Here is a 25,278-nt window from a genome sequence, read left to right on the forward strand (position 1 = left end):
AGATGGATAGCAGGAGAGAGATCACTTGATCATTACCTGTTAGGTTCACTCCCTCTGGGGCACCTGGCACTGGCCACTGTCGGTAGACAGGATACTGGGCTAGATGGACCTTTGGTCTGACCCAGTATGGCCGTTCTTATGTTCTTATGAGCAGAGGGCCTGGAAGATTAATATTACAGACTGTACGGAGAAGGAAAAAGCAGAAGAAGAAAGGCCCAGGAGTTGCAGCAGGAACAGGAGAGGGAGATGCACCAGGACCTCTATGACATTTTCTGCTTCAGCTCTGGCGTGGAGAGGCCAAAGCTGTCAGTCAGCGGGGGGACCCTGGAGCTCTCAGCTGCTATGGGGCTGGGGCCACAGCTCTTAGCTGCCACCGGTGGGGAGGGAGCAGGCCCGCAGCTCCCAGCCACTGTGGGTGGCAGGGGGACCTGGAGCTCTCAAGCCTCTGTGGGAGGCACGGACCCCAGAGGTCCAAGCCGTGGGGGCTATGGCAGGGGCCACAGAAATGTCATCCAGGGTGGGTGCTGGAACCTTCACCCCCTCCCGCAGCAAGGCTCAGGCTCTCATTCCCACCTTACTCAGGCTTCAGTCATCCCCCATCAGCCCCCCCAATTATTTTTAGTAAGAGTCAAGGACAGGTCACATGCTTCCATGAATTTTTGTTTATTGCCTGTGACCTGTCCGTGACTTTTACTAAAAATAACTGTGACAAAATCTTAACCTTAATCATGTGTCTTGTGCCTGCAATGCTCATGACAATAGCGAAGAGCTGTTCAGGCTCCATGCTTCTGTCAGAGATGGCAGAAAGTGACAAGTCTCATGTGGGTTTGTGGGATTCTCAAAATAGGCATGAAAATTATAGGATAGAGATGAAATTATGTTGTGGAGAAAGTATCCGGATGGAAACTTGACCTCGCAGTCCCAGTCGCCCATGCACAACTTGTTTCTGCCCCACCATGCATTGCCAAACTTCCCAAAAAACAGTGTGCTGGATGGTGGTGAGTTGCACACTGGGATACCTACCCATGATGTACTGCACTGTCCATCAAAACAAGCACTCCTGGTGAGTACATGCAGCGCTAAGACAAGGAGCCAAATATGCAAGTACACAAGTGATATTATGCTGCCATAACTTGTAGTGGCAAAAGTTTGTAGTGTAGACATGCCCCAAGATCCCACTGCATTACTAGCTCGAGCATCATCAGCATTCACTTCAACCCATACCTTGGACAAGCCATCTAGCTCAAGTTTAAAACATCACTTAATTCAAGCTACAGATTTTTGTATGCGCATGGGAGTTGGGTTCAGGGCAGTTGTCAAGGCTGATTCCCCACTCTGGCACTTCGAGTGCAGAAGGTGGGGGCCCACAAGGATTTTAAACATTAATACTGGCCACTCCAGGCTGGTATTAAACTCCCAAGGTCACAGCTTCTCTCTGATCTTGGATGGGTAGATGCTGCCACCACCCAAATGCAAAAAAAACCCACCCCCTTTTGAGAACCCAGGAAGGAACACTTGGGAATTCCTTCCTGTGGGGTACCCTCAAGCCCTTCCCCCCCCCAACCCCGGGGAAGAGCTGAGGAAAAAAAACAAAGGAAATCAGCTGTTGCCACCAGCTAATTAAACAACATATGCACAAACCTCTTAGGGAAACAAAAATACAATCCTGTTCTTAAAAAAAGGTAAAATTTGTTAAAAACAAAAAGAAAGGAAATACATTTGGAACTTAGGCTTTTTGCTAGATCTTAAAAGAAACAATTACAAAAATGAAGCATCAAGATAGCTCTCGAGATTCAGCTTAAAGGTTACAAGCAAAACAAAAGCATCTGGGGTTAGCACAGAGGAGTCCACAAGCCAAGAAATAAACAGAAATAAACCTAATCGCGTCTTTCTAAACATTCCTAATCTACTTACACATTTGGGAGTTCCAAATAAGCAATTCTAGGTATGATCTGATGATTTCTGATCATACCTGGCTTAAAGCTTCTCATAGCATAACTGCTCCTTGTTCCCCTCTTTCCCGGAGAACACAACAGAGAGACAAAGGGAAGCTTTTTCCCCATTTTAAAAAGTTCTAGCCCTCCCATTGGCTCTTTTGGTCAGGTGCCCACTCCTTTCCTTTTACCTGTGGGCTTGTTAACCCTTTACAGGTAAAGCAAGTAGAGAACAGCTAGTAAGAGGAATTTTATAGCTAACTGTCTGGCTGGGTATCCATAAAAGGGAGCTATCCCCCTCCCCGCTTCATTTATCACAGCAGTAAAGACAGGCCCTCAGAATCTAGGCTTTCATTTTTAAAAACATAAGGGCCATATTTTTCAAAAGTGCTCAGTACCCAACTACCACCATTGAAAGTCCTCAGACCATTTCATGTAAGTGCCTAAATATAAGATGAGCGCTTTTGAATATCTCACCCTAAGAGTCTACCTTTCATGGTTGTGAAAAATAACCTTCAAATTTGAAACAAATGTAAATTTAAGGGTTCCTAACTGCATGGTTTGAGTGTAACGTGCCACACAGGACACAGAGCCTTGACTTGTAAAAACACCTACATCTAAAGTATATAAAACTTCCATGAAAGGAAACCCACAAATCTATGAAGAAAGATCTCAGGTGAAGTAAAGAGTTAACATTCTGAAGCTATGTTTCCATCCTCCAATTCTACATTTTTCATCAGCCCCACACAAACAGGATTCTTCTCTTGCTATGTAAATCACAAGAGCTAATGAGTATCAAATAACATTAGCAAGATTCAGTGAGCATTCTAAACAAACCATCCAAGTCAATCACCATGGAAGATGATTACTCCAACTAATCTCTCAAAGGAGAACACGTTTATCAACTTTACATGCTGTATATAGATTCTGTATATGTTCACAACATAAAGATAGAGCATTATTATGGAGCTCAATATGGAAGTGTACTAAAATAGAAACAAAACTCAAAGTGTACTTCCAAGCTAGTATTTATTTAAGGATGGATTTTAACAGAAAATTCCAGATATTTTCAGGAGTTAGTGGATATGTTTTTAATTGGTTTATTAACAATAGTGGGAAATCCAAATGCATAGACAGTTCATCAAAGGATTAAACGGTTTCGTAATTTTTTTCTCTAGTACAAAAAATATCTAATATTTTGATTAAAAACGATAAGCATCTACTCACTGAAAGATTTGTTTCAGGAAGTAATGTTTTAAAACAGTCTTACAATTTCAGTCAATTATAAAAAAATGTAATAAGAACTTTCCTTAAAATCTAGTGTCTAGTCAACAAAAACATCACTAATGTCAGAGGGATCCAACATGTTTTCTTTAAGTTCAAGACAGCAAAGAAAATCTGTAAAATCTGGGAACAGATTTTCTTTTCTTTTTTTTAAACTATAAGCATAGACTTGAGTTTTGTAAAAGTCTTTTTAAGGCAAAAAGTTCTCCTTTTCATATGCAAATATTCAGAAGTTTTATAAATTGCCAACTTCTAAATGTTTCCTTCAGTTCAGCATTTTCACAATTGACTGTACACATGATATCACTCCTACCTACCTGCCGCTGGAGTTCTGCCAAGTTGTAAGGCAAGGCACCTTCAGCCAGTGGTGTTATTCTCTCAATATCTGCCAAAGTTAAACGCCTTCAGACAAGCCCAAGGAAAATAAATCATTGTTAGTCAAAATCATAAACAACCCTCAGCAAGCACCTTTTCTTCAACAGACTAGATTATGGCTTTATATACACCGCTACCCCAATATAACACGAATTCGGATATAACGCAGTAAAGCAGTGCTCCGGGGGGGGCGGGGTTGCGCGCTCCGGCGGATCAAAGCAAGTTCGATATAACGCAGTTTCACCTATAACGCGGTAAGATTTTTTGGCTCCCGAGGACAGCGTTATATCGGGGTAGAGGTGTATTACTTGTTATATTTCAGGTATCCCTAAGCACTTTACAAAGTACTGTTGCAGGATCCAATCTTGGGAGTTATAAGCACTTCTGCTCTCACTGTCCTCAGTGGGAATAAAGGGAACTCAGCATTACCCAGGTTTTGGCCCTTGCATACTGGTAGTATAGGGTCTGTGCTCTGTAAATGCAGCAGCCACCACGTGCCACATAATAACTCACATGCAGCAATCTAGTCAAGACACCTCTCACACTTCAAGTTTACACTAGCAATCTGTGTATTACAAGTTTTTTTGAAGCAGGGAGTGTATTTTGTTATTTTACACCATATACTGATTATCTGATGACTGCTCACTGCACTATACATATACTTATACACCCCCCAGCACAGCCAGCAGTCATCAAATAATCCATAATGAAATATACGTAAAACAAATCTATTTTAAAGTAAATATAAATAGGGTGGAAAGACTAATATGAATGATTATGATGGTTATAAATTACCCTGTAGCATTGTATAAGTCTGCAAGCTGGTAGAGAATATCGATTTCCAGCGGTGTGACTTGTCCAAATTTGATTGCAGCCTGGGCAAACTCCTCTGGATTTAAGAGGAAGGGGAAAATAAGGTAACTGATCCTGAATCATTTATCACATTTTCACTTTAAATGTGTATAAATAACTTTAAAATTAAAATCTTAAGAACTAAATCTATCACTTGGCAGACTAATGAGGAGCAAAATCTAAAATAGAACGAAATGAGCCAGAATTGGTACCACATCTATTTCAGAACAGCAGCTTAAATCATAGAGTAAATCTGATCTTGCAACTCTTACTTATGCAAGTAGTCCCCATTGAAATCTATAGCAATTCTCCTATCAGCAAAGTCCATAGATCAGACCCAATATTTGGGGCTCTTCTTTCTAAACTACTGTAAAAGCAGACAACGGTATAAGTTATGGATGAACCAAACATCATTAAAACTAGCACAATCATTTCAGAGTTCCTTCCTCCCCTAGCTCTCATTGTTCCCAGGTTTGGATAAGTGCCTATTCACACTACAAATACAATTTGTAACACATCTAGGGTGACCAGATGTCCTGATTTTATAGGGACAGTCCCGATTTTTGGGTCTTTTTCTTATATAGGCTCCTATTACCCCCCTACCCCGTCCCAATTTTTCACATTTGCTGTCTGGTCACCCTAAACACATCCATGATCAATTACAGAAAACATGGTTCAGTAGCATCTATAAAACAAGTTTTTCAAGTTTTGTTTCTATCAAACAAGTTTTCGTTTGTGCATTCACATCTACCAAAATAGTTAGGTAGCGACGTATCAGTGCAAACTGGAGAATCTGGACAGGTGTCCCATCCTACCATCCAAAGACAGAGGGTGCCCAGAGCATATGAACACAGAGCAGCACAGGAGGGGCAATGCACTCTTAGATGTCTTACTTTATGAGAACTGGTAGGAAAAGGGGTGGGGTCAACCCAGCAGATATAGTTAGTGGGTCCCATCCACAGATGGGAAATAGCTATGTTATGAAATGGTTACAGAAAGCCAATTGATCCAGGCCGCTGGCAAGATTGAATCATAGTTAACTTGCATGCTTGCTAACAGTATTAGCCTTATTATGTGTGGAAACAAATTATGTTTAGCACACATCATACCATTAAACGGTTACAAACTCAGCTAAAATTGTGTGGAAAGAGCTTAAGAGTGAAAAACTGTTGCTACAGTAGCACACAGGAACAGCCAACAGGACATAGAGAGTTTCTGATGAAGAATTTTTGTTATTGTTAAAGCATACCCATTCCGCCATAGCTGCTATATTCCCCAGACTTTTCTCTGCTCCATGTAAACACCTATCATTACGACAAAAAGGTCCACATTGCAGTGGTATCCCTAGGATATCAGAACCAGTCAAGACTCGTCAGAACCTTGACAACTCTTCCCCTTAATGAGCCAGCTAGAACCCTCTGCCGGCCTGTGAAGTCTGGAGTTGAGCAGGAGAACCACATTCAGAATCAAACTTGAAATACTTGCACAGTTCTGCTAAACCACCGTATTACACCAGCCTCTTACTAGTCTTAACCCATATACAGTATCAAATGACACACTTTAGAGATCTGAAAATTAATAAAATATAGTAAATTTATTTTACCTTTTGTGACTTCAATATCTTTCCTTGTACCTGCTATAATACTGTATATCTTTCTAACGAGTTCCATGTTATTCAGCAGGGCATTAAAAGCATTGAAATAGGAGAAGCTGACCTGATGTGAAATAGTTCCACCTGCTACCTTAAAAACATAAATAATAAAAAAAAAGATAAAACACAGGTCCTGATATGTGGTCAGGGTTCAGCTGATAGCCTTAAACCCCTTGACACCCCAAGAGAGCTTTACTGTAAATTAACATCCATCTGGACATACAAGAAAAGATTACTATATATTTCTATTGTAGTAGTTATATCCTGTTTTTAGTGATAGCAGTGAGGGGGTTGTTATTACATAGCCAGGGTACTATGGTTTTTGATGCAATAAAAATAATCAGGAAACAATTGTAGAATTACTGTTCAACTTTTTTGTAGAATGCGTTGTTCTAGATTTGCGTATATTTTATTTTAGATGAAGGAGTTAATCTTTACATCATTTATAGCAATAGTTAACAGTGTTAATTAACCTTAGAAGCTAAAATCAACACAAATCCATACTTTCCAAACTAAGACACCTCCCCCATCCAGCAAAGCACTTAAGTGTATAAGTAGTCCCCATTGACTTCAATGGGACTTCTCATGTACTTAAGATTAACCATATGCTTAATTTCTTTGCTGGACTGGAGGCTTGGCTATAAAGAGCAGGGAGCCAAAAGATGGGCAAATTCTGACTCACAAGAATAGTCCCATTAAAGTAAATGGGACTACTCACAAGAGTAAGAATTTGCAGGATCTGGGCCATATTTCATGTCACTAGTTATAATATTGTTTACACTGCAAATTTCAGCACAAATTTTTATTTACTGTGACAGAGTATACAAACTCCATACAAGGTGGGAAATGGTTAATGAGAACCTGTGGGCGCAATGAGCCCCATCCTGCTTCACTTGCAAGAAGTGCCAAGTCTGAAGGGGCTTAAAAGGGGAAATGTTCAGTGCAGGGGTTGACTGGGAAGAGGAGAAGGCCTCTTGAAGGAAGGCCTGACGAGGGCCAGGGCCGACCCCAGAACTGACTGAAAAAAAAGGCCTGGCCAGAGCCAAAAGATAACAAGACACAGTTAGACCCGAGTCTCCCTAGGGGCATGTAAACCTGGCAAGGGACTCATACATGTCATTTGCACCCAGAGCTATAGGTTTTTCCTTTTGGGATCTGGTGGAAAGGCCTAGAAGCAGGCCACAGTAGGAAGCAGTGGATACAAACAAGCAGACCTTAGCTGTTTATTACAAGGTCCCTGGGCTGGAACCTGGAATACAGGGAGGGCCTGGGTTCCCCTACTGACAAAAGTAGTGGGGAGGCCCTTGGAAATAAGGGCTGGAAAGGACTTAAGCCTGTAGCTGGGATGAAGACCCAACATAAAGCCGCTGGGCGACAGACATACGGGACTCTGTTTACCCCAAAAGAGATGGGACCATACGTCGGTCCCTGGCTGGAGGGCCAAGTCACGAGAATAGCAGACCACTGCAGGGCTAGAGTGGCTGTCAGCAGAAGGCATCTAATGAGACGACACTACTATGACATGCCCAGCCATAAGAACGTGCACCTATAGTGACTCACCTCATTGACACTTACAAAGAAGCAAAATACTCGGCTATTCATGACAAACAATCTTGCTTTCAATAATGCAGAATAATTTGTACTTTGTTATCACGATTAATCACGCAATTAAAAAATTAATCATACTGTTAAAACAATAATAGAATACCATTTATTTAAATATTTTGGATGTTTTCTACATTTTCAAATATACTGATTTCAATTAAAACACTACAACAGTGCTCACTTCATATTTATTTTTGATTACAAGTATTTGCACTGTAAAAAAACCAAAAGAAATACTATTTTTCAATTCACCTAATACAAGTACTATAGTGCAATCTCTTTATCATGAAAGTTGAACTTATAAATGTAGAATTATGTACATAAAAAATGACATTCAAAAATAAAACATTGTAAAACTTTAGAGCCTGCAAGTCCACTCAGTCCTACATCTTGTTCAGCCAATCGCTCAGACAAACAGGTTTGTTTACATTTGCAGGAGATAATGCTGCCCGCTTCTTGCTTACAATGTCACCTGAAAGAGAGAACAGGCATTCTCATGGCACTGTTGTAGCCGGCGTCGCAAGATATTTACATGCCAGATGCGCTAAAGATTCATATGTCCCTTCATGCTTCAAACACTATTTCAGGGGACATGTTGATGACTGGTTCTGCTCGATAACAATCCAAAGCAGTGCGGACCAATGCATGTTCATTTTCATTATCGGAGTCAGATGCCACCAGCCGAAGGTTGATTTTCTTTTTTGGTGGTTCGGGTTCTGTAGTTTCTGCATTGGAGTGTTGCTCTTTTAAGACTTCTGAAAGCATGCTCCACACCGTGTCCCACTCAGATTTTGGAAGGCACTTCAGATTCTTAAACTTTGAGTCGAGTGCTGTAGCTATCTTTAGAAATCTCACATTGGTACCTTCTTTGCGTTTTGTCAAATTTGCAGTGATAGTATTCTTAAAATGAACAACATGTGCTGGGTCGTCATCCGAGACTGCTATAACATGAAATATATGGCAGAACGCAGGTATAAAAGAGCAGTCACAAATTTAATTAACACATTTTTTTTAAATGATCATCATCAGCATGGAAGCATGTCCTCCAGAATGGTGGCCAAACCATGAAGGGGCATACGAATGTTTAGCATATCTGCAGGTAAATACTTTGCAATGCCAGCTACAAAAGTGCCATGCAAATGCCTGTTCTCCCTTTCTGGTGACGTTGTAAATAAGAAGAGGGCAGCATTATCTCTTGTAAATGTAAACAAACTTGTTTGTCTTAGCAATTGGCTGAACAAGAAGTAGGACTGAGTGGACCTGTAGGCTCTGAAGTTTACATTGTTTTGTTTTTGAGTGCAGTTATGTAACAACGAAAAATCTACATTTGTAAGTTGCACTTTCACGACAAAGACTGCACTACAGTACTTATATGAGGTGAATTGAAAAATACTATTTCTTTTATCATTTTACAATGTAAATATTTGTAATCAAAAATAATATACCCTTTGATTTCAATTACAACACAGAATACAATATATATGAAAATGTAGAAAAACATCCAAAATATTTAATAAATTTCAATTGGTATTCTATTGTTTAACACTGCGATTAAAACTGCTATTAATCGCAATTGGTATTTTTTTACTTAATCACATGAGTTAACTGTGATTAATCGACAGCCCTAATAGTGTTTTTATAGAAATAATAATTATTTTGCATAAAAACCCTATGTGAGCAATGAATGGTACTGCATTGTCAGTATTGCTAATAAAGAGGAAGATAAGGCGTGTGTTAAGGATTTTAGACATATAGCAATTAAATTACGGTACAAACTCTCACTTGAATAGCACTTATATTTAAGATATTATTTTCTTTACACTTACTGAAACTAGATTTTCTTCCACGAACGGACTAAGCATATGTGAACGAATGGTAGCCATGATGTCACTAAAGTCCAGTCCAGTAATCATACCAGATTTGTTTTTGTCTTTCAGTGCAAAGGCTTGTCTTGCATGTTCTGACTGTAGCTCCTGAAATAAGAATTAGAAATATCACATTATGAATATGATTCTGTACACCCATTGTGCATGGAACTCCCACTGTCTTCATCCACCTGCCTAAGAGTGTGCATGCACACGTTATACTCTATATAAAAATATAACAGTAGTTTTAGTACCAATGCCCGACAAACTGATTCATCCCAAAAATCTCCAGCTCAATGGGAGCTGAAGGGGCGGCGTCTGCGGACGGGGCAGTGTGCAGAACTGCCTGGCTGCACCTCCGCGTAGGAGCTGGAAGGGGGACATGCTGCTGCTTCTGGGAGCTGCTTTAGGTAAGCGCCACCTGGAGCCTGCCCCCCTTCCCACGCCCCAACCCCCTGCCCCAGCCCTGATCCACCTCCTGCCCTCCGAACCCCTTGGTCCCAGCCTGGAACACCTCCTGCACCCCAAACCCTCATCCCCAGCCCCACCCCAGAGCTCGCATCTCCAGCCAGAGCCCTCACCCCCGCTACACCTCAACCCCTTGCCCCAGCCCGGAGCCCCCTCCTTCACACTGAACTCCTCATTTCTGGACCCACCACAGAGCTCGCACCTCCAGCCGGAGCCCTCACCCGCTCCCGCATCCCAACCCCCAATTTGGTGAGCATTCATTGCTCGCCATACAATTTCCATACCCAGATGTGGCCATCGGGCCAAAAAGTTTGCCCACCCCTGGTCTAGATAATACTTAGTCCTGCCATAAATTCAGGGAACTGGACTAGATCACCTCTTGAGACCCCTTCCAGTCCTATGATTATATGAGATGAGGAGAGTGCTGATCTGTCAGGTATTCAGGACTGAACACAATTAGGGTTTTATAGGTTAAAATCAGAACCTTGAATTGTCCTGAAAATAAACTGGAGGCCAGTGAAGATTCCAGAATATAAGTTTAGCATGCTCCCTGAGAGAAACATCTCTTTGCAAGTGGGTCACTGTATTTTATACCATCTAATGTTTACAATGAATTTAAAGAGTAGCCTCATATAAAGCACATTGCAGAAATCTAATCCCCAAGTGACAAAAGCATGGATCACTCTAGTGAGATCCATATAAAAAAAACTGCATCCTTCTAGCCATGCATAATAATAAAGCACACACTCAACTCCCATTATTCCTAGACGTCTAGATTACAAGCAGCTGGGAATCCAAAATATGCCCAGGTTATTAACCAGAGTAACAAAAGGCATGCAAAATTTTCCAGCTGATACCCACTGAACTAAATCATCTGGTTAGTTTCCCCAACCTACCAGTATTACCTCAATCTTGTCTAGAAGTTTGAGTTGCAATCAGCTTGCCCTCATCCAAACTCTGATCTCAGCACGACACTGACTAAGCTAGCTGAATGCAACAGCAGGCCTGATAATTTGTCAGGGCTTGCCAAAGCTGAGCCCTGGCACTTCTAGGCTTGGCAGTTCGTAGCCCTGGCACCTCTGGGCTTGCTGCATCAGTTATGAATGTAAAAAAATTGCGTAAGCCCCGGCACCTTTCATTACAAATTAAGCACTGGACAGAACCCTGCTGTATCCCATAAGAAAACTTCCTTGGGGCTGCCCAGGATACTCCTCTGGGTTATCACAACAAAAATTGTCACTCAGGTATGTCAACAGCGCAGGCTTGCTGTGCATTGTTGCCCAAAACCCTTATCATCCACACTCAAAGCCCTCAAACCCACATCTAGGGATGTACTGAACCCCAGCTCACATGTTTTTATGAGGGTATACTGAGCTGTGACCAACCACTCCCTTACCACCCCCTGTACAGTGTGGGCGTAGCAGAGGTATCTGGGCTTAAGTTTAGATGGCACTCCACTGCCATTCCCACAATTCCTTGTATCACTATCTTCTGGCCCTTCTACCTACTTCCCTTCCAAAATTTTACTGCTTTTCTTCCATACACACCATGGACTTTAGAACCTACCTAACCAAACCCTTTATTTTTTAAAATGCCCTCAGTATCTATGTCCTAAACTATAATTAGAAGCAATATAACCAATCCAATTCAACACCCTGTACTTTCCTGCGATTATTTCCAAAAACAAAGCCATTTAATTTCACAGGCCAGCCCTGGAAATTACATGTCAGTTATGAAATTTTAATGTTCTTTAGGCCTAAAAGCCAGAAATCCACAACAAAAATATAGTATGAGTTGATCATTTCAAATTATATAGAATTCAATTACCTACTTAAATGTGCAAAATCTTTTCCCCTTAATTACAATGCACAGCTGTCCACATTCTCCTTCTTTCCTTTTCTCTTACTCTCTATAGCTGACAACTCCTTTTCCCCCTCTACTCTGAAGTATGGTTCTGGGAGTGAATACTTTTAAAGTCCTCTCCCCATAGCATTCTTCAGCAAACCTCTGAAAGGAAGACTTCTGGCTTACTACGAGTTTGGCCTTAATTAAGAATGAGTGGCACAAGGGTCTTAAACTTCTGAGGTGAAGTAGTGTGTATTATGGGAAATGTAGGGTAAATAATAGGAAAAACTTTATGAAGCGAAATGAAAAATTAATCAATATAACAAAGTGTCATGGGAAGCTATGGAGTAACAGCTAGTGGAGATATTCAGGGCCCAATCCTTTCCCCATTGAAATCAGTTTTGCCATTGAACTCCAACGGGAGCAGGACCAGACACTCACACTCATCAATGAGGGGATGTTTTAGAAACAAAATTAATCCTGCCCTCCAACAGGGTGGTGGACCAAAGTCTAATGCACTGTATGTGATCTTATTATATAATCGGTATGGTATAGTGATAGTTTAGCTGTGTTCTAATTAGTCTATCTGGACAACAAATCTCTCACCACCATGTAATAAAACTAATTTATAATGGCATTAATGCAGCACAAGTGATGGAGCTGATGGCCAATTATGCACAGAAAGAAAAATAAATAACTGACCTGCAGAAACTGTGTAAACTCCGAGTAGGTAAGATGCTTCTTCCTGTTATGTCCAAAATGCAGTCGAATAAACTCACAATCCCAATTAAAAGGGATATGATGATGAATAATGGTCTGTCCAAAAATTTCTTTGACATTTTCTTGGGAGGGGAAAAAAAGTAAATGAATTGTAGGATAAAATATTTCACCCTGCCTAAATGTTCCTGGTAGAAAACAAGCAAAGTTTTATAAGGCCATTTAGAAAGTGTTGTAGTCTGGTCACTTTAGAGTAATTTCTAAGTTGCATATTCAGAGCCACATGTAAGAACACATTTACTACAGAATTTAATACTCAACTTTGTACATTACTATGTAAAGCCATGGAATTAATAATTTCACATTTAATTTTAATTAAGAAGCAATTTCTCTTGTGCACTATAAATAGCTGCTACTTTATACTCTGAAACAAAAATCAATAGTAATTCCCCATTTCTGCAAGGAGTCAAATTAAGCCTTTTATCAAAAGCATGAATACCTACATCACTGTCTAATGCAATATTTGTCATACTAAGTATGGTTTGATTGAGACTTGATTATTACATTCACACTAGCCTGAATATGTCTATTGAAGATAGGCATAAGAAATGCCACCTAAAGCATATCATTAGCTCAGCAGAAAGCACCTTATTAAAAGCTTCTGATAGTGTCATAAAATATGGCCCTGACACAGAAATCAAACCCTATAAAACATGATTGGTAGTCTCAGTTATTAAAATGTTTTAAGATAAGTGAAATTAAAGATGTCACCTTTTAAATGAAGTAGCGGGGGAAAAACATGTTTTAGGGTATGGAATTCTATTGTGTGTACTGTACAACAAATCAATGCCTAATCCTATAGCATATTTGTCCTTAGTAACAAAGCCCGATACAGAAAAAATTATATGGGATATTATGTGCATACAAGTCTGGTATATGTGTGCAAATGGCCAACTGGACATTTGTTCACCCAAATTGGACACATGCAAATTAGACTAGCACATATTTTTCTAAATTCAGCTCAAAACGTCTAACTTTTAAAATCAATTCTAAATTTGCTTGTGAAACTAAACTAATTTAAAAGCCCACCACAGAGCTTAAGTTAAAAGAGAAATGAGAAAATATTTTCTTTAAGATGGGACTACTTCTCTTTTCAGTTAACAACTTAGCGAGCTTATTTAACGTTGTTTGAATTTACATTAATCAATAGTATTAGAGGTATATTATTAGAGGACTCTTACCCTGTGAGCACAGTTATCTACTCCGTTTCTAAGGGAAAATTCACAGATGTGGACTGCAATATCTTTTGTCCATTTTTCCATCACAGACTTTCTTTGAAGGAAATCCGTTCCCTTCTCTACATTAAGTGATCAGTTGGTTTGTTCATGTTTTAAAGTATATGCTTTTCAGATCTATAGCTGTCTTCTTTACATGAGTCAATACTAATCCATGATTGTAGAGGCTTTATTGGTTCAGTGTATGAGAAATCATTGTGGGAAGGAAGGAGAGAGGGACGAATGGAAATCTATGGAAGGTGCCAGAGTCCCAGATCAATTAACTAATGTACAAGATTGGGTTTTTGGTAATATTATTTGCCTCACATTATGGATTATATATTTATTTTAAAGGAGAGATTGCTAAATGAGGACAAAATGATAATAAAGTTACCAGGAATAGGTAATAGCAGTCAAATAATAAAAACCAGGTTGATATAAATGTAAGTAGTCAAAAATTCCTAAGGTGCAGTGGGTGAGAGAAAGAGAACAATTATGCACAAAAGGAAATGAGTCGAACACATTTTGCTGCACTTGTTTCAAAGCTCTTAATTTAATGGGAGGCGATAAACCTACTATTTATTGCTAGAGACCAAACACCAGGAGACCTGGATTTATTCCCCAACCTACCACTGAACTCCCCGTCAAGTCACTTAGGATCTTCATGCATTACCAATACAGCCTGGTCAGTGTTGTCCCCTGCAGTGCTAGCAAAAGGACACCATGTTGTAATTGAGACAGGGGACACTAGTGCTGTAACTGGGTCCACTGATCCAATTGTGTTTGTAGTGTAGATAAACCCTAAACTTGTGACTGTTTCCCCCATCTTGATGTTCGCTTTTGCAAAGTGCTCAAATCTTGTCATGAAAATGTGATGTAAGTATTTGGAGTTTCCTTTTGACTGTAAAAACAAGAAAAATAACAGTCTAGAAACAATGTGCTGAAAAAATTGGGTGATTAAAAATATTTATCCACAGTCCTCCAACTATTATTTCAAAATGTCTGCAACTTAAAAGGAAAAATTAAAGGTAAATGGAACTGATTTTATCACATGGAATTATTCACATTCCTTCTAAAAGAGAGGACTGCATACAGATAAAACTCTCAATTATTTTAATAAGAATTAAGCACTGAGGACAAGCCCTCAATCTTTGCATAACTCTTCCTTTAAGCATTTTCCCCAGAAACTACTTATAGCTCTGAGAATGAATTTCCTCCTCTCAATGTTTTCTATGAGGTTTTATAACTGGCTCTCAAAAAATACTTTTAAATATCTGGCCTGTTATCTAGGTGACTAAAGATGTAAATAGGTGCCTAACTTCCACTGATTTGGAAGTTGGGCACCTAGGTACTTTTCAAAATCCTGCTAGGTGCCTAAATACTTTTAAAAATCTGGCTCAACCTTAATGATATTTGTTTAGGACTATCAAAAAGGACTAACAATTATTAGTATATATTGAATATCTTTCAGGAAGCTGGAGGTAGTAACCCACTTGATATCTTATATTTTGTTCCACACTGACTTTGTACATAACATTCAAAATACACTACAGAAGTAATTCATAGAAACAATTAGCAGTTTGAATTATAACTATAATGCTCAAAAACATATTACAGAGTCTTCAGCTATCATGGGAGAGGCATTAGAATATGGGACTCATTCACAATAGATGGAATTGTTATTTCCTGACAATATTACCCTCTTGACACACTATGCCAAGTACTGGTTTCTTATTTTATCCAGTTTTGTCAGTTCCTTTCTGACATGAAAGGGAAGTGCAATCATCCCAAATTCATGTACAACTAATAACAGTGCAGTGGCAAGGGAGGTTTCAGAAGTATGGTCAGACTCTGGTGACTGTGAATGAAGTGATGTCCACCAGCACATTTGTCACACTGTACCATGCTCTAATTTTTCTCTTTAATCTGTTCTATCACAGCAGGTGCAGGTACTTACATTTCTACGTCTAAGCTGACAGAGTATTTATAGCAACAGAAATTGATAAAATCGGCTAACGTTAAGGTACGTGTACTCGTTTTATTTTCCGAGACAGAAGTCAGTAAATTATCAAAGATAAACTACTTGCAGTTCATATCTCTGATAGAACCATTCACATGAGAAAGAGATCAGACAGCAATTCACTAAACTTTAAAAAAAATTGTAAAAAACACCATTTTATTACAATTTGATAGAAGTTTTTCATTGTCCCCATCAATCCGTGCTTCTTATTTACTGAAGTCTCTTCCCAGTCTTTGCTAACCTTTCTGTGGTAGAATTACCTTTTGCTGGACAGATACTCTCCTCCGAGGCAGATATCAATGTAGCTCCATGATGCAGCCTGGATGGGGGCTGCCATACAAATGGCATGGCCAGAGCACAGCCCTGTGATGCATCCAATCTACCATCAGCCCCAGGAGTGATAATCCTAAAGCCACATACAAACCCATAGCTCCAGCATTCCAGTTCACTACCTCCAAATTAGAGGCAAGTGCTTAGACAAAATGTTTACATGACTGCCGCAGAAATTTTCCACCTGAACATTTAAAGCAAATTATAGCTGTATCTGAACAGCATTTATTTGAAGGCTGCGCATACCAGATTTTGTCCAACCACCTTCAAATATTTTGAAGATAGGGCCAAAGTCAGCACCTGTGAGGCTCAGTAAATTTTCTCCAAAAGAAGGTCCTTTTCAGACAACATTCAATTTCAGGTGAAGAGGTTAAATACCAATTCTGAGTTCCAGGCACGCAGATACAAAGATGAGGAGCATGGTATAAGAACCCAAACAGAACACATGTACAACTGAGCACAACCATCATCCCCCTAACTCACCCACCCACAAGGGGGAAAGGGGCTATGTTACTGCAGAATCATAGCAGTGCTACTCAATCCTTTTGATCTGAGCTATAGTGCTGAAAGTTTTCTATTTATATCTGTTTTACTTTTATATAGTGTACTTTATTTTTTTAAACTGTAAACAAATAGGAATATCAGCTGCAACCAGGAATAACGAAAGTTGCTCCATGTAGCTCTAACACTGCACCTACATCATGACAATCTCCAATAGTCCTTATCTTTTAATCTTGGCTTTTCACTGAGCAGAGGGCTAATCAAGCTGAATTGTACAGCAATTTAGGCTAGAATGGAAGTTAGTATAGTGCTTAGCATATTCTAGTTATGGCTAAGGCCACTGGAAATGCACACAATGGAAATTCTATGTTGTATCACAAATTTAGGATCAGCCTGCAGATTTTTGGATTTTAAATGTTTTCGGCAGAATGTAAACTACAGGACTCAGACTATGCTATTGCACATACAGTAAAAAAAGGAAAGGCAGCAGCCCTCACCAACAATTTAACACTAGGGTAAGCACAGAGCCAAAACTGGCTGTTGGACATCTTGGCCCTTGGGTGATAGCTACTCCAACGTGTCTTACACAAAATGCTTGTACTTTAAATTGAAAAACACTTAAAATGAATTAAATTTCATCAAAAATTGAAGACATTTCCTTGGAACAAGGAGAAGGGAGTCATTCTGTAAGATGTCCATGTGACGGGGTTATCAGCTTTGTCTCAACTTTTCGGGGTACATTGGATAGTGCACAGAATCCAAGAGGCCTTTTAAGTGATCCTGGCTGGGAACCCTGGGTTCCGAGTTCTCTCTTCTCTTTTTGACCTCTCCCAAAATTTAAGATCTGGGAGTATTAAAGCTTGTAACTGAGCCTGAAACTTTAGGCTCACTGTAAGTACAAGTTCATCACTTTATATAGGCAATGCTTATAGTTTATGAGGCCTCCAGTACAGCCCACCCAAAATCCACAATTGAGCTTTCACAGAAGTGCTACACTCTGCCAGCCTGCATAGCAGAGCTTGTAACTCCCTATCACCTCTCATGAAGCAAAAGGTCACACTAAAGTTACAGGCAAAATCCATTCCACAAATATGAGCATAAACACGTCAATGTTGGGGGTTTTTTAAGTGAGATTTTATTTATCTATCCAGGTTCTTTTATGGTCCCCATCACTAAAAATCTAAGCATTAATGTAAGCAATGCATTTCTAAAGTGTTGCTATGATCAATTTTTGCTATTTCATACACTTCCACCTTCAGGATAAAAATCAAACAAAAACCTGCTGTTATTTGCAAATAACAAACAAAAGTCTGTCTGAAAAGCTCCCTGGGGGTGTTGCGCAGGTGGTGTGTTAGGGAGTAGCAGAGGAAGGAATCCAATGGTAGGTATGTCTACATAGCAACTGGGAGGAGGCTTCCCAGCTCAGGTAGACAGCCATGCACTAGCATGCTAAAAATAGCTGTATGGCTTCAGCAGCATGAGCAAGCCACCCCAGCTGCTGCCATTACTGCCTATGGCCACACTGTTATTTTTAGCACAATCACTCAGGCGGAGCTAGCACATATCTGTCTACCCATTCTGGGAAGCACCCTCCCATCTGCTGTATAGCCATACCCCAAGTGTAACAAATGCAGCAGTATACCTGCTAGTGTTGAGGCGGGAGAGTGGGAAGAGGGTGATGCATGGGGTGGATAAAAAGGAACGAAAATGAATGGAAACATATTTCTATTCCTCTTTAAAAGGTCAGGACCATTATTAGTAGTGGCCAAGGTACAAAGGTAATGAATTAATCATTTTTGTGTAAATGAACACTTACAAGTTACTGCTTCCTCTGCAGCTGAGCTCCTGTTCTGTAAATTAACACTACGATGAAGGTTCAAGAACTGTCCCTGGATTTTAAACTGTTTACTATTAAAACCGAATGGGTGCCTCTCACCGATCGATAACAGATTATGCTGAGTGGTTCTAGTTGTTAGACTGGAGAGGAGAAAGGGTAGTGGGATAGAAGAAAGATTAAACAGAAAACCATGTGGAAGGACCAAAGAAAGGAAGGGTGCCATTTCTAATTTCACAGGAACTACCAGGATTATCATAAATAACGAAAATGCATTGATGAGTCCATCATGTTCCCATATTCACTGCATGTACCTACGATACCTCAGGTTAGGTAATAAATGTACACTAAGAAAGCAACCTCAGGTTAGGTAATAAATGTACACTAAATTTAACATGAAGGTGCGTTGCTGTGTTGTATTTAAAATTTGGGGTTTTTTTATCCAATCTCATGAGTTAGTTTTAGAGCCTGACTCATGATTTTTGAGCATTTGGGGTTGGCAAAATAGGAAAACAAACAGTTATACTGAAGTGTTCTCAACTACCTCTCACTCACTCTTCCTCACCCCCTCCCCATCCTCCAACACTCTCAAAACCTCTACGGTTTCTTGCTCTTAAGGAAGATTTAACTGTCTCTTTCCCAAGGAGTAATTTATTACAGTTGTTGGAGTAAATTCACTGGTTTAAATCAGAAATTTGGTTAATAATCCCATCCATCTACAACAGTATAGACAGAGCTTTTGTAAATGCTTTCATAAGAGATTAGGAGATAGTCTTTTTTTTTTTTTTGCTCTGAGCAACAATATTTAAATGCCTTGCATCAGTCAGCGTTCAGGTATCCAAATACCTTCCAACTTGCTCCAAAAGAATTTTAAAACTGAACACTGGGAAATCATGAACAGGAAAACTGTAAAACAGTATACAATTTTGGTTATTTTATCTGTTCTTCTGCTCTTCAGAGCTACAAGCTTTTAAGTTAGCTCAGGTATTTAACTAAAAATCAGGTATTTAACTAAAAATTTAACTAAAACATTCCATGGTTTCAGAGAATGGCTGTCCTTTTAGCCTCTGCATGAAAAGGTGAAAAATTGGAAGAAAGTGCTTGGACTTGTAAACACCAGTTAAGTGACACAATCCAGATCAGTTTAAAGTTTACTCAGTTGACAGTTCAAGAAGAATCCTTTGATTTCCAGTCAAATACCTACTTCTAGAGAAATTTTAAGCAGTCTTGGCAATCATGGGTTCCAGTCACTTTTACCCCCCAGCATGGGGATTATCTGCTTAGCATCAAGCAAAGCCACAGCTGTTTGGGTTATCTCAGAAAGGCAAAAACTACCCAATATGAACTTTTGCTCTAACCCAATTTCAGTTTCAACTAAAAATGTATAGAAAAAAATCTGTAAAATTCTCTCCGTTTTGTAGCATTTGTTTTATATCTTATTTTAAATACTTCTTTCAAGTTAAGACGGTTTATCATCAGTGAAGTAGACACCATCAATGAAGGTAAAAAAAAAAAAAATACATCAATCAGGGTCTTAGAATTACCTGACTAGGAAAAGTCCTGACTTGAAAGTATTCTAAAGGTGAACTATGATTTCACAAATCCTTAGCATGTTTATCATTTAGGGATGCTAAATCCCTTTCTCAAAAATTAACAACAAAGAGTCCTGTGGCACCTTATAGACTAACAGACCTATTGGAGCATAAGCTTTCGTGGGTGAATACCCCATGAATCTGACGAGGTGGGTATTCACCCACGAAAGCTTATACTCCAATACGTCTGTTAGTCTATAAGGTGCCACAGGACTCTTTGTTGCTTTTTACAGATCCAGACTAACACGGCTATCCCTCTGATACTTTCTCAAAAATTGTTTTCTTTCTATTACAGCCAAGATTGAAACAGGAATGAATGGTTTAAATGAGGTTGTGACTTGTTCAACTAGGTATTGACTACTAATCGTTTCCCCCCTTTTTCTTTTATTTCAATAAATTTAGATTTTAGACAATTCTCAGTAATGTATAATCTCACATATGTTATCCACTGATAATTGATCAATCGTTCCGACAAATAGTTTCTATATAAACATAAAGCTGTCACCCTTGTTCTCTCTGAGATTTTAGGTGTTTCTGTGTAAAAGCTTTACACATAATTTAACAAACAAGTTACTCATTGGGAGTAGAGCACAAACGTTTTATCAAGAACTAGCAAGAGTAGAAGAGTGACAGAAAGAGGGCAAGAAAAACAGCAAGATGCCAAGATGGCCACATTTGTCATGGGTATATATGCAGGATCAAGCCTAAAGGGGAGAAAAAAAATCAGAGTGAAGGAATCTACCTATTGTGTCATTGAAATGTAACCACAGTTCCAGTTCCACAACTGTCTGCCAATTGTGCGCTCTAGTTGACTAGCTCTATTCCATTTCAGTATAATTTCTAATAATTCTCTACATTATAAATATTTATACATACGGGACATGATATACATGCATAGAACCTTGTACACTACATAGATTAATATACACAATATGTCACAATTAAGTGTGTGTATTTTAGGTCAAGCAATGGGTAATAGCTTTGTTTATTCGCACTTCTGATTGGCTAAGGTCAAAAATTACAAACCAAAGAAAACTGACCTTCTCCTCTCACCCCACGAGGAGTAAATATCTTGTAAGATTCTTTGAAGCAAAGAGCCAAAATGGAAATATCACACTTCACCAGGATCTCGTCTCGTGAGGTCTTTGGAGAGTTTCCTAATTTGACATAACTGAAATTGTCTCCTGCACTCATATGAAGCTAACCCACTGTCTGATACATAGGTGATGGGGGCGGGGGAGCCCAGAAATAAACCAATACAGAAGCATCTCCTTAATTCACAAAAGTGATTTGAGACCAACCGCTGATTAGCAAATGTGAGTATTTCATATGAAATTATATAGTGCTTTATATTTCCCCCATACTCTACACACTCATAATAACCCTGTGAAGGTGGTTAAGTATTCCATTTTACATGTAGGAAAATTGCCAAGGGAAACTGCCAAGCAAGCAACAAAAGAAAGTCAGGGGTACTGCACCACAAAACATATATTATAAAGAATTAAAACATTTCACAGTACACCACTAACTATAAAATATACTAGTAATTGCACTATGGTATATTTTGTAAAAGTAATGAACTGGGGGCAGTAGTATAAAACTTCCCTACAGCATTCTGCTATTAAAAGGAATATCAACTTAAAAATCACAATTCTATCTGAAAGGTTGGTTTTACTTGTATTTTTACAACTAACGTTATAATAATTGTAAGAAGACAAATTTGTATCTATTTTTACAGATTACCTTGTGCATTTGACAACACTTTGTGTCTAGTCAGTTTCCCTTGTTTTGTGATCCTTTAATACAGCAACAGAAGAGGGAAAACACAATTGAACAATAGGAAGCTCTGATCGTAAAACCACCAAAATTGGCAGAGAGGGACACAGGGGCACATATACTCTGTGAAATTACTTTTAACTCATTTTTGGAACCAACTGTTTCAACTTGACTATGTTCATGTACTTTTGTGAGAAATCGGGGCATCATCACTTTTTTTGGCGAGTATTAATTTAATGGATTGCTTTGTCAGTTTGACTGCTAGCTAGTACTTGAATTTACTGTTCCTTTTTACGAAGTTCTTACATATTATTTCTCTTTAGGATGTGGCAGACCCTGAGTGCTTAATATTTTGCCCTGTTTGTTAATCATGTCACTTTATACAAGTAATGATTCAAGCAGTACTATAGAGCCTTTTTCTGAAGAAAAAAAAAAAAAAAGTATAATGCATGATTTGAGTTTCATCACCACCTCAAAAATTGGTGCAAAAATGTTCAGAAATTGCTGGTACAGACAGTAAGTGGCCACAAATCCAAGCATAAATTGCATTATCTTTATTGAAAGCTTTATTCTTTTGGATAAAATTAACATTTCTCACTCCATTTATTAAAATTCTCAGCATTAAATATTTTCTAATCTAAATATACATTATTTTAATTTAACATTAAATAACAAATCTACAATCTATTATAATCAGTAAGCTTTTACCTATTCAGTAACATGATAAAATTAAAATCTTTCACCTACAGAATCCTGTTCAGTTCAGTTCTTAATCAATGATAAAAATTAGACTGGAACAATAAAAGTCTAAAAGCCAAATTCCACTCTTATTTACATGGCTTCAACTCAGGAGTTGTACCCATATCAGATAGAGTAGAATTTATCCCTAAAACAGGAAAATTGAATTGGGATTTCTAGAACATGAATTAGAACATCTTCATTTCTACCTGCAACCCCTATTATCTTCTCAATAAATGTAGTAACAGTTCTCCAAAGGTGGTACATGGAGATCCTGAACTTCTTACATAAATCCCTTCAGGAATGAAGGAATTAGTATCCATAGTTCACTGTGTTTCAGGACAGTCCTGCACAAGCAAGTTTTGCACCACCTATTTTAGGAATGTGTAAGAGTCAATGATTCAACAAAATATAGTAATTACATTTTTGGATTTCTTACGCTTGTGTTCTAACCAACACTTTGAAAAAATGAAAAATTTTACCTATAGATACCCTATGTGCTGAACAATATGCATTTCCAATTAGATTTCCAGGGAGTCTTGGCCATTCTTGCTATCTAAACTATTGACCTTAATCTGTTAAAGTGCTTTCTGTGAGTATTCTTACCAAATGTCACTTCTCCATTGCCACTCTTGTCAAACAACTGAAAAGCAACAATGAACATTGCATCTGGAGTACACAAAACTGACTCAAATGCCAAAAACTCTTGATAGGAGATCAACCTACAAAGGAAAAACAGAAGTTAAAGGCTTTAAAAGATATTCACAAGGGCCATGAAGGTTGGGGTTTGATCATTTGGAAGGCTTCACAATCCTCCAGAGATTAAGAACAGGTGTCAAGAAACCTGATTCTATGTTAAAAATGGCAACAAATGTGCTGTGTGGCCTTAGGGAAGTCACAACCCCTGTGACTCAGTTTCCAATTGCATTCAGATCTGTGGACAGAACTCTCAGTACAAACCTAGTATTTAATACTTCATAATTATTTTTCAAGTGCTGTTCTACTTGAATTTACAAAGTGTCAAGTAACAAAGCATTTCTGCTGAAATGAAATTTGGAGGATTGCCACATGCTGTCCCAGAAAAAGTTGGATTTTTTATGAACCAACATACAGATAAAAATGAGATTTTCCTCACAAAATGCAGAATATAAACACACCTTGAAATTCCTTTAAGAACACTGAAATAATACACTACTTTTCAAATTAAGCAAGCAAAACGTGTATAATTGCAACAGTTCTAAATTTCAAATTAGCATGTGTCTAGAAAAATAGTTGCAGTATAGCACAAAGCCCATTTTATTCACATTCCATCATTAATTTCTTTATCTACTTTATTTTAACATCAGTTAGGTATTTTTTTATTTCATTGCAATCTCCAAAATAAGTTTAAACCACAAAAATGAACTGCATCTATAGCAATAAAATAACATGCATAACATTTCTGCAGATTGTCAAGGTAAGAATTCTCAAAAAAATATTTATTGATCTCAATTTACAAAATATAGCCTTCCAGTACTCTCAATGCTAAAGGATGAACTCAGTGAATTAAGCATAGCAGTTATTTTGCACAGGGACTGTTCATGTACGAAGACCTCAATTGGACAGATGCATATTTTATGAAACAGTTTAATGAATTAGGCCATAGTAGCCATTAGTTCATCTAGCCCTTATATATACACTAACCAAAATACAGATCCTTATAACAATCCTTAGTTTCCATATTCCCACTGAACTAGAATCTAGAAATATGGCACCCACATTATGGGCCACTAAACACAGGAAAAATCTCAACTTTGACATTTCTATCATAGACCACCAGTCTAACAATTTACAAAAATGAGTTTCTTCCACAAGGTGATGATTTTGGAAAAGTTGAAATCTAAGGGCCCTGGTTCTATTTATCAGATTTTAACCAAGAAAAATTAGAATGGGAACAAGAACTATGCAATAACCAACATAGTTACATCCACCCAAAGGACAGACTACCATCCAGTCTTACACAACACACAATTTACTCCAGATTAAAGATAGGCAAATTAGATTTTAGCCCCTGAGAAACAACATCTTTTAAATAGGTTGATAGGCAAACTGTGGGATAAAGTAAACAAGAAACTAAACCAAATATACACAACTTGCATTGTGTCCTGAAGACCGTCAGTTCTGGATTGTGGGAGAGCACCAACAACTAGGAGGTTTCAAAAGGAGCCCTCTACCAAGAAAGCCCAAACACTGCTGCTGGTGAGTTCAATCCCAAAAAAATGACAAAATGTATCAAACTAAAGGACAGAACAACTATTTAAAAAAAAACCTTTCTAAGGTGCACCTAAAGCAAACTGGTCCCCAAATACTCCATCTTTTTCCAGAACTGTCATAAACTTTGATTATTCTTGACCATTTTTTCTAGGATTGTTAATCCTTCTTGAGTTACTTAAAATTTGAGAACTTAATTTTTAGGGGCAGACTAGTTAATGGTTATTCATAAGACCTTGGTTCAATTCCCAGGTTTTGCCATTGATCTGCAGTGTGACTTTGGATAGTCGCTTTAGCTCTCTGTGTGTAGTGTACACAAAAGGGACATTAATGCTTACCTAAACATTGTAAAGCAATTTTAGATCCT

At 38.5% G+C, this 25,278-nt stretch overlaps 1 protein-coding gene across 1 annotated transcript in view; it reads right to left on the bottom strand.

Annotated features, from left to right (window-relative positions):
- Positions 1-25,278, bottom strand: part of SLC25A12 (solute carrier family 25 member 12) — an 81,908-nt gene that overhangs the window by 33,275 nt on the left and 23,355 nt on the right. Inside the window, exons 4-9 of the mRNA XM_024209945.1 lie at positions 23,268-23,383; positions 12,582-12,721; positions 9,528-9,674; positions 6,049-6,187; positions 4,389-4,482; positions 3,536-3,620 (exon numbers count right to left, since the gene is read on the bottom strand). Of these exons, the coding sequence (XP_024065713.1) occupies positions 3,536-3,620; positions 4,389-4,482; positions 6,049-6,187; positions 9,528-9,674; positions 12,582-12,721; positions 23,268-23,383 (721 nt within the window). The remainder of the gene's footprint in view (positions 1-3,535; positions 3,621-4,388; positions 4,483-6,048; positions 6,188-9,527; positions 9,675-12,581; positions 12,722-23,267; positions 23,384-25,278) is intronic.

Source organism: Terrapene carolina, unplaced genomic scaffold (assembly GCF_002925995.2).
Source record: "Terrapene carolina triunguis isolate 2854851 unplaced genomic scaffold, T_m_triunguis-2.0 Scaffold62, whole genome shotgun sequence".
NCBI classification, from domain to species: Eukaryota; Metazoa; Chordata; order Testudines; family Emydidae; genus Terrapene; species Terrapene triunguis.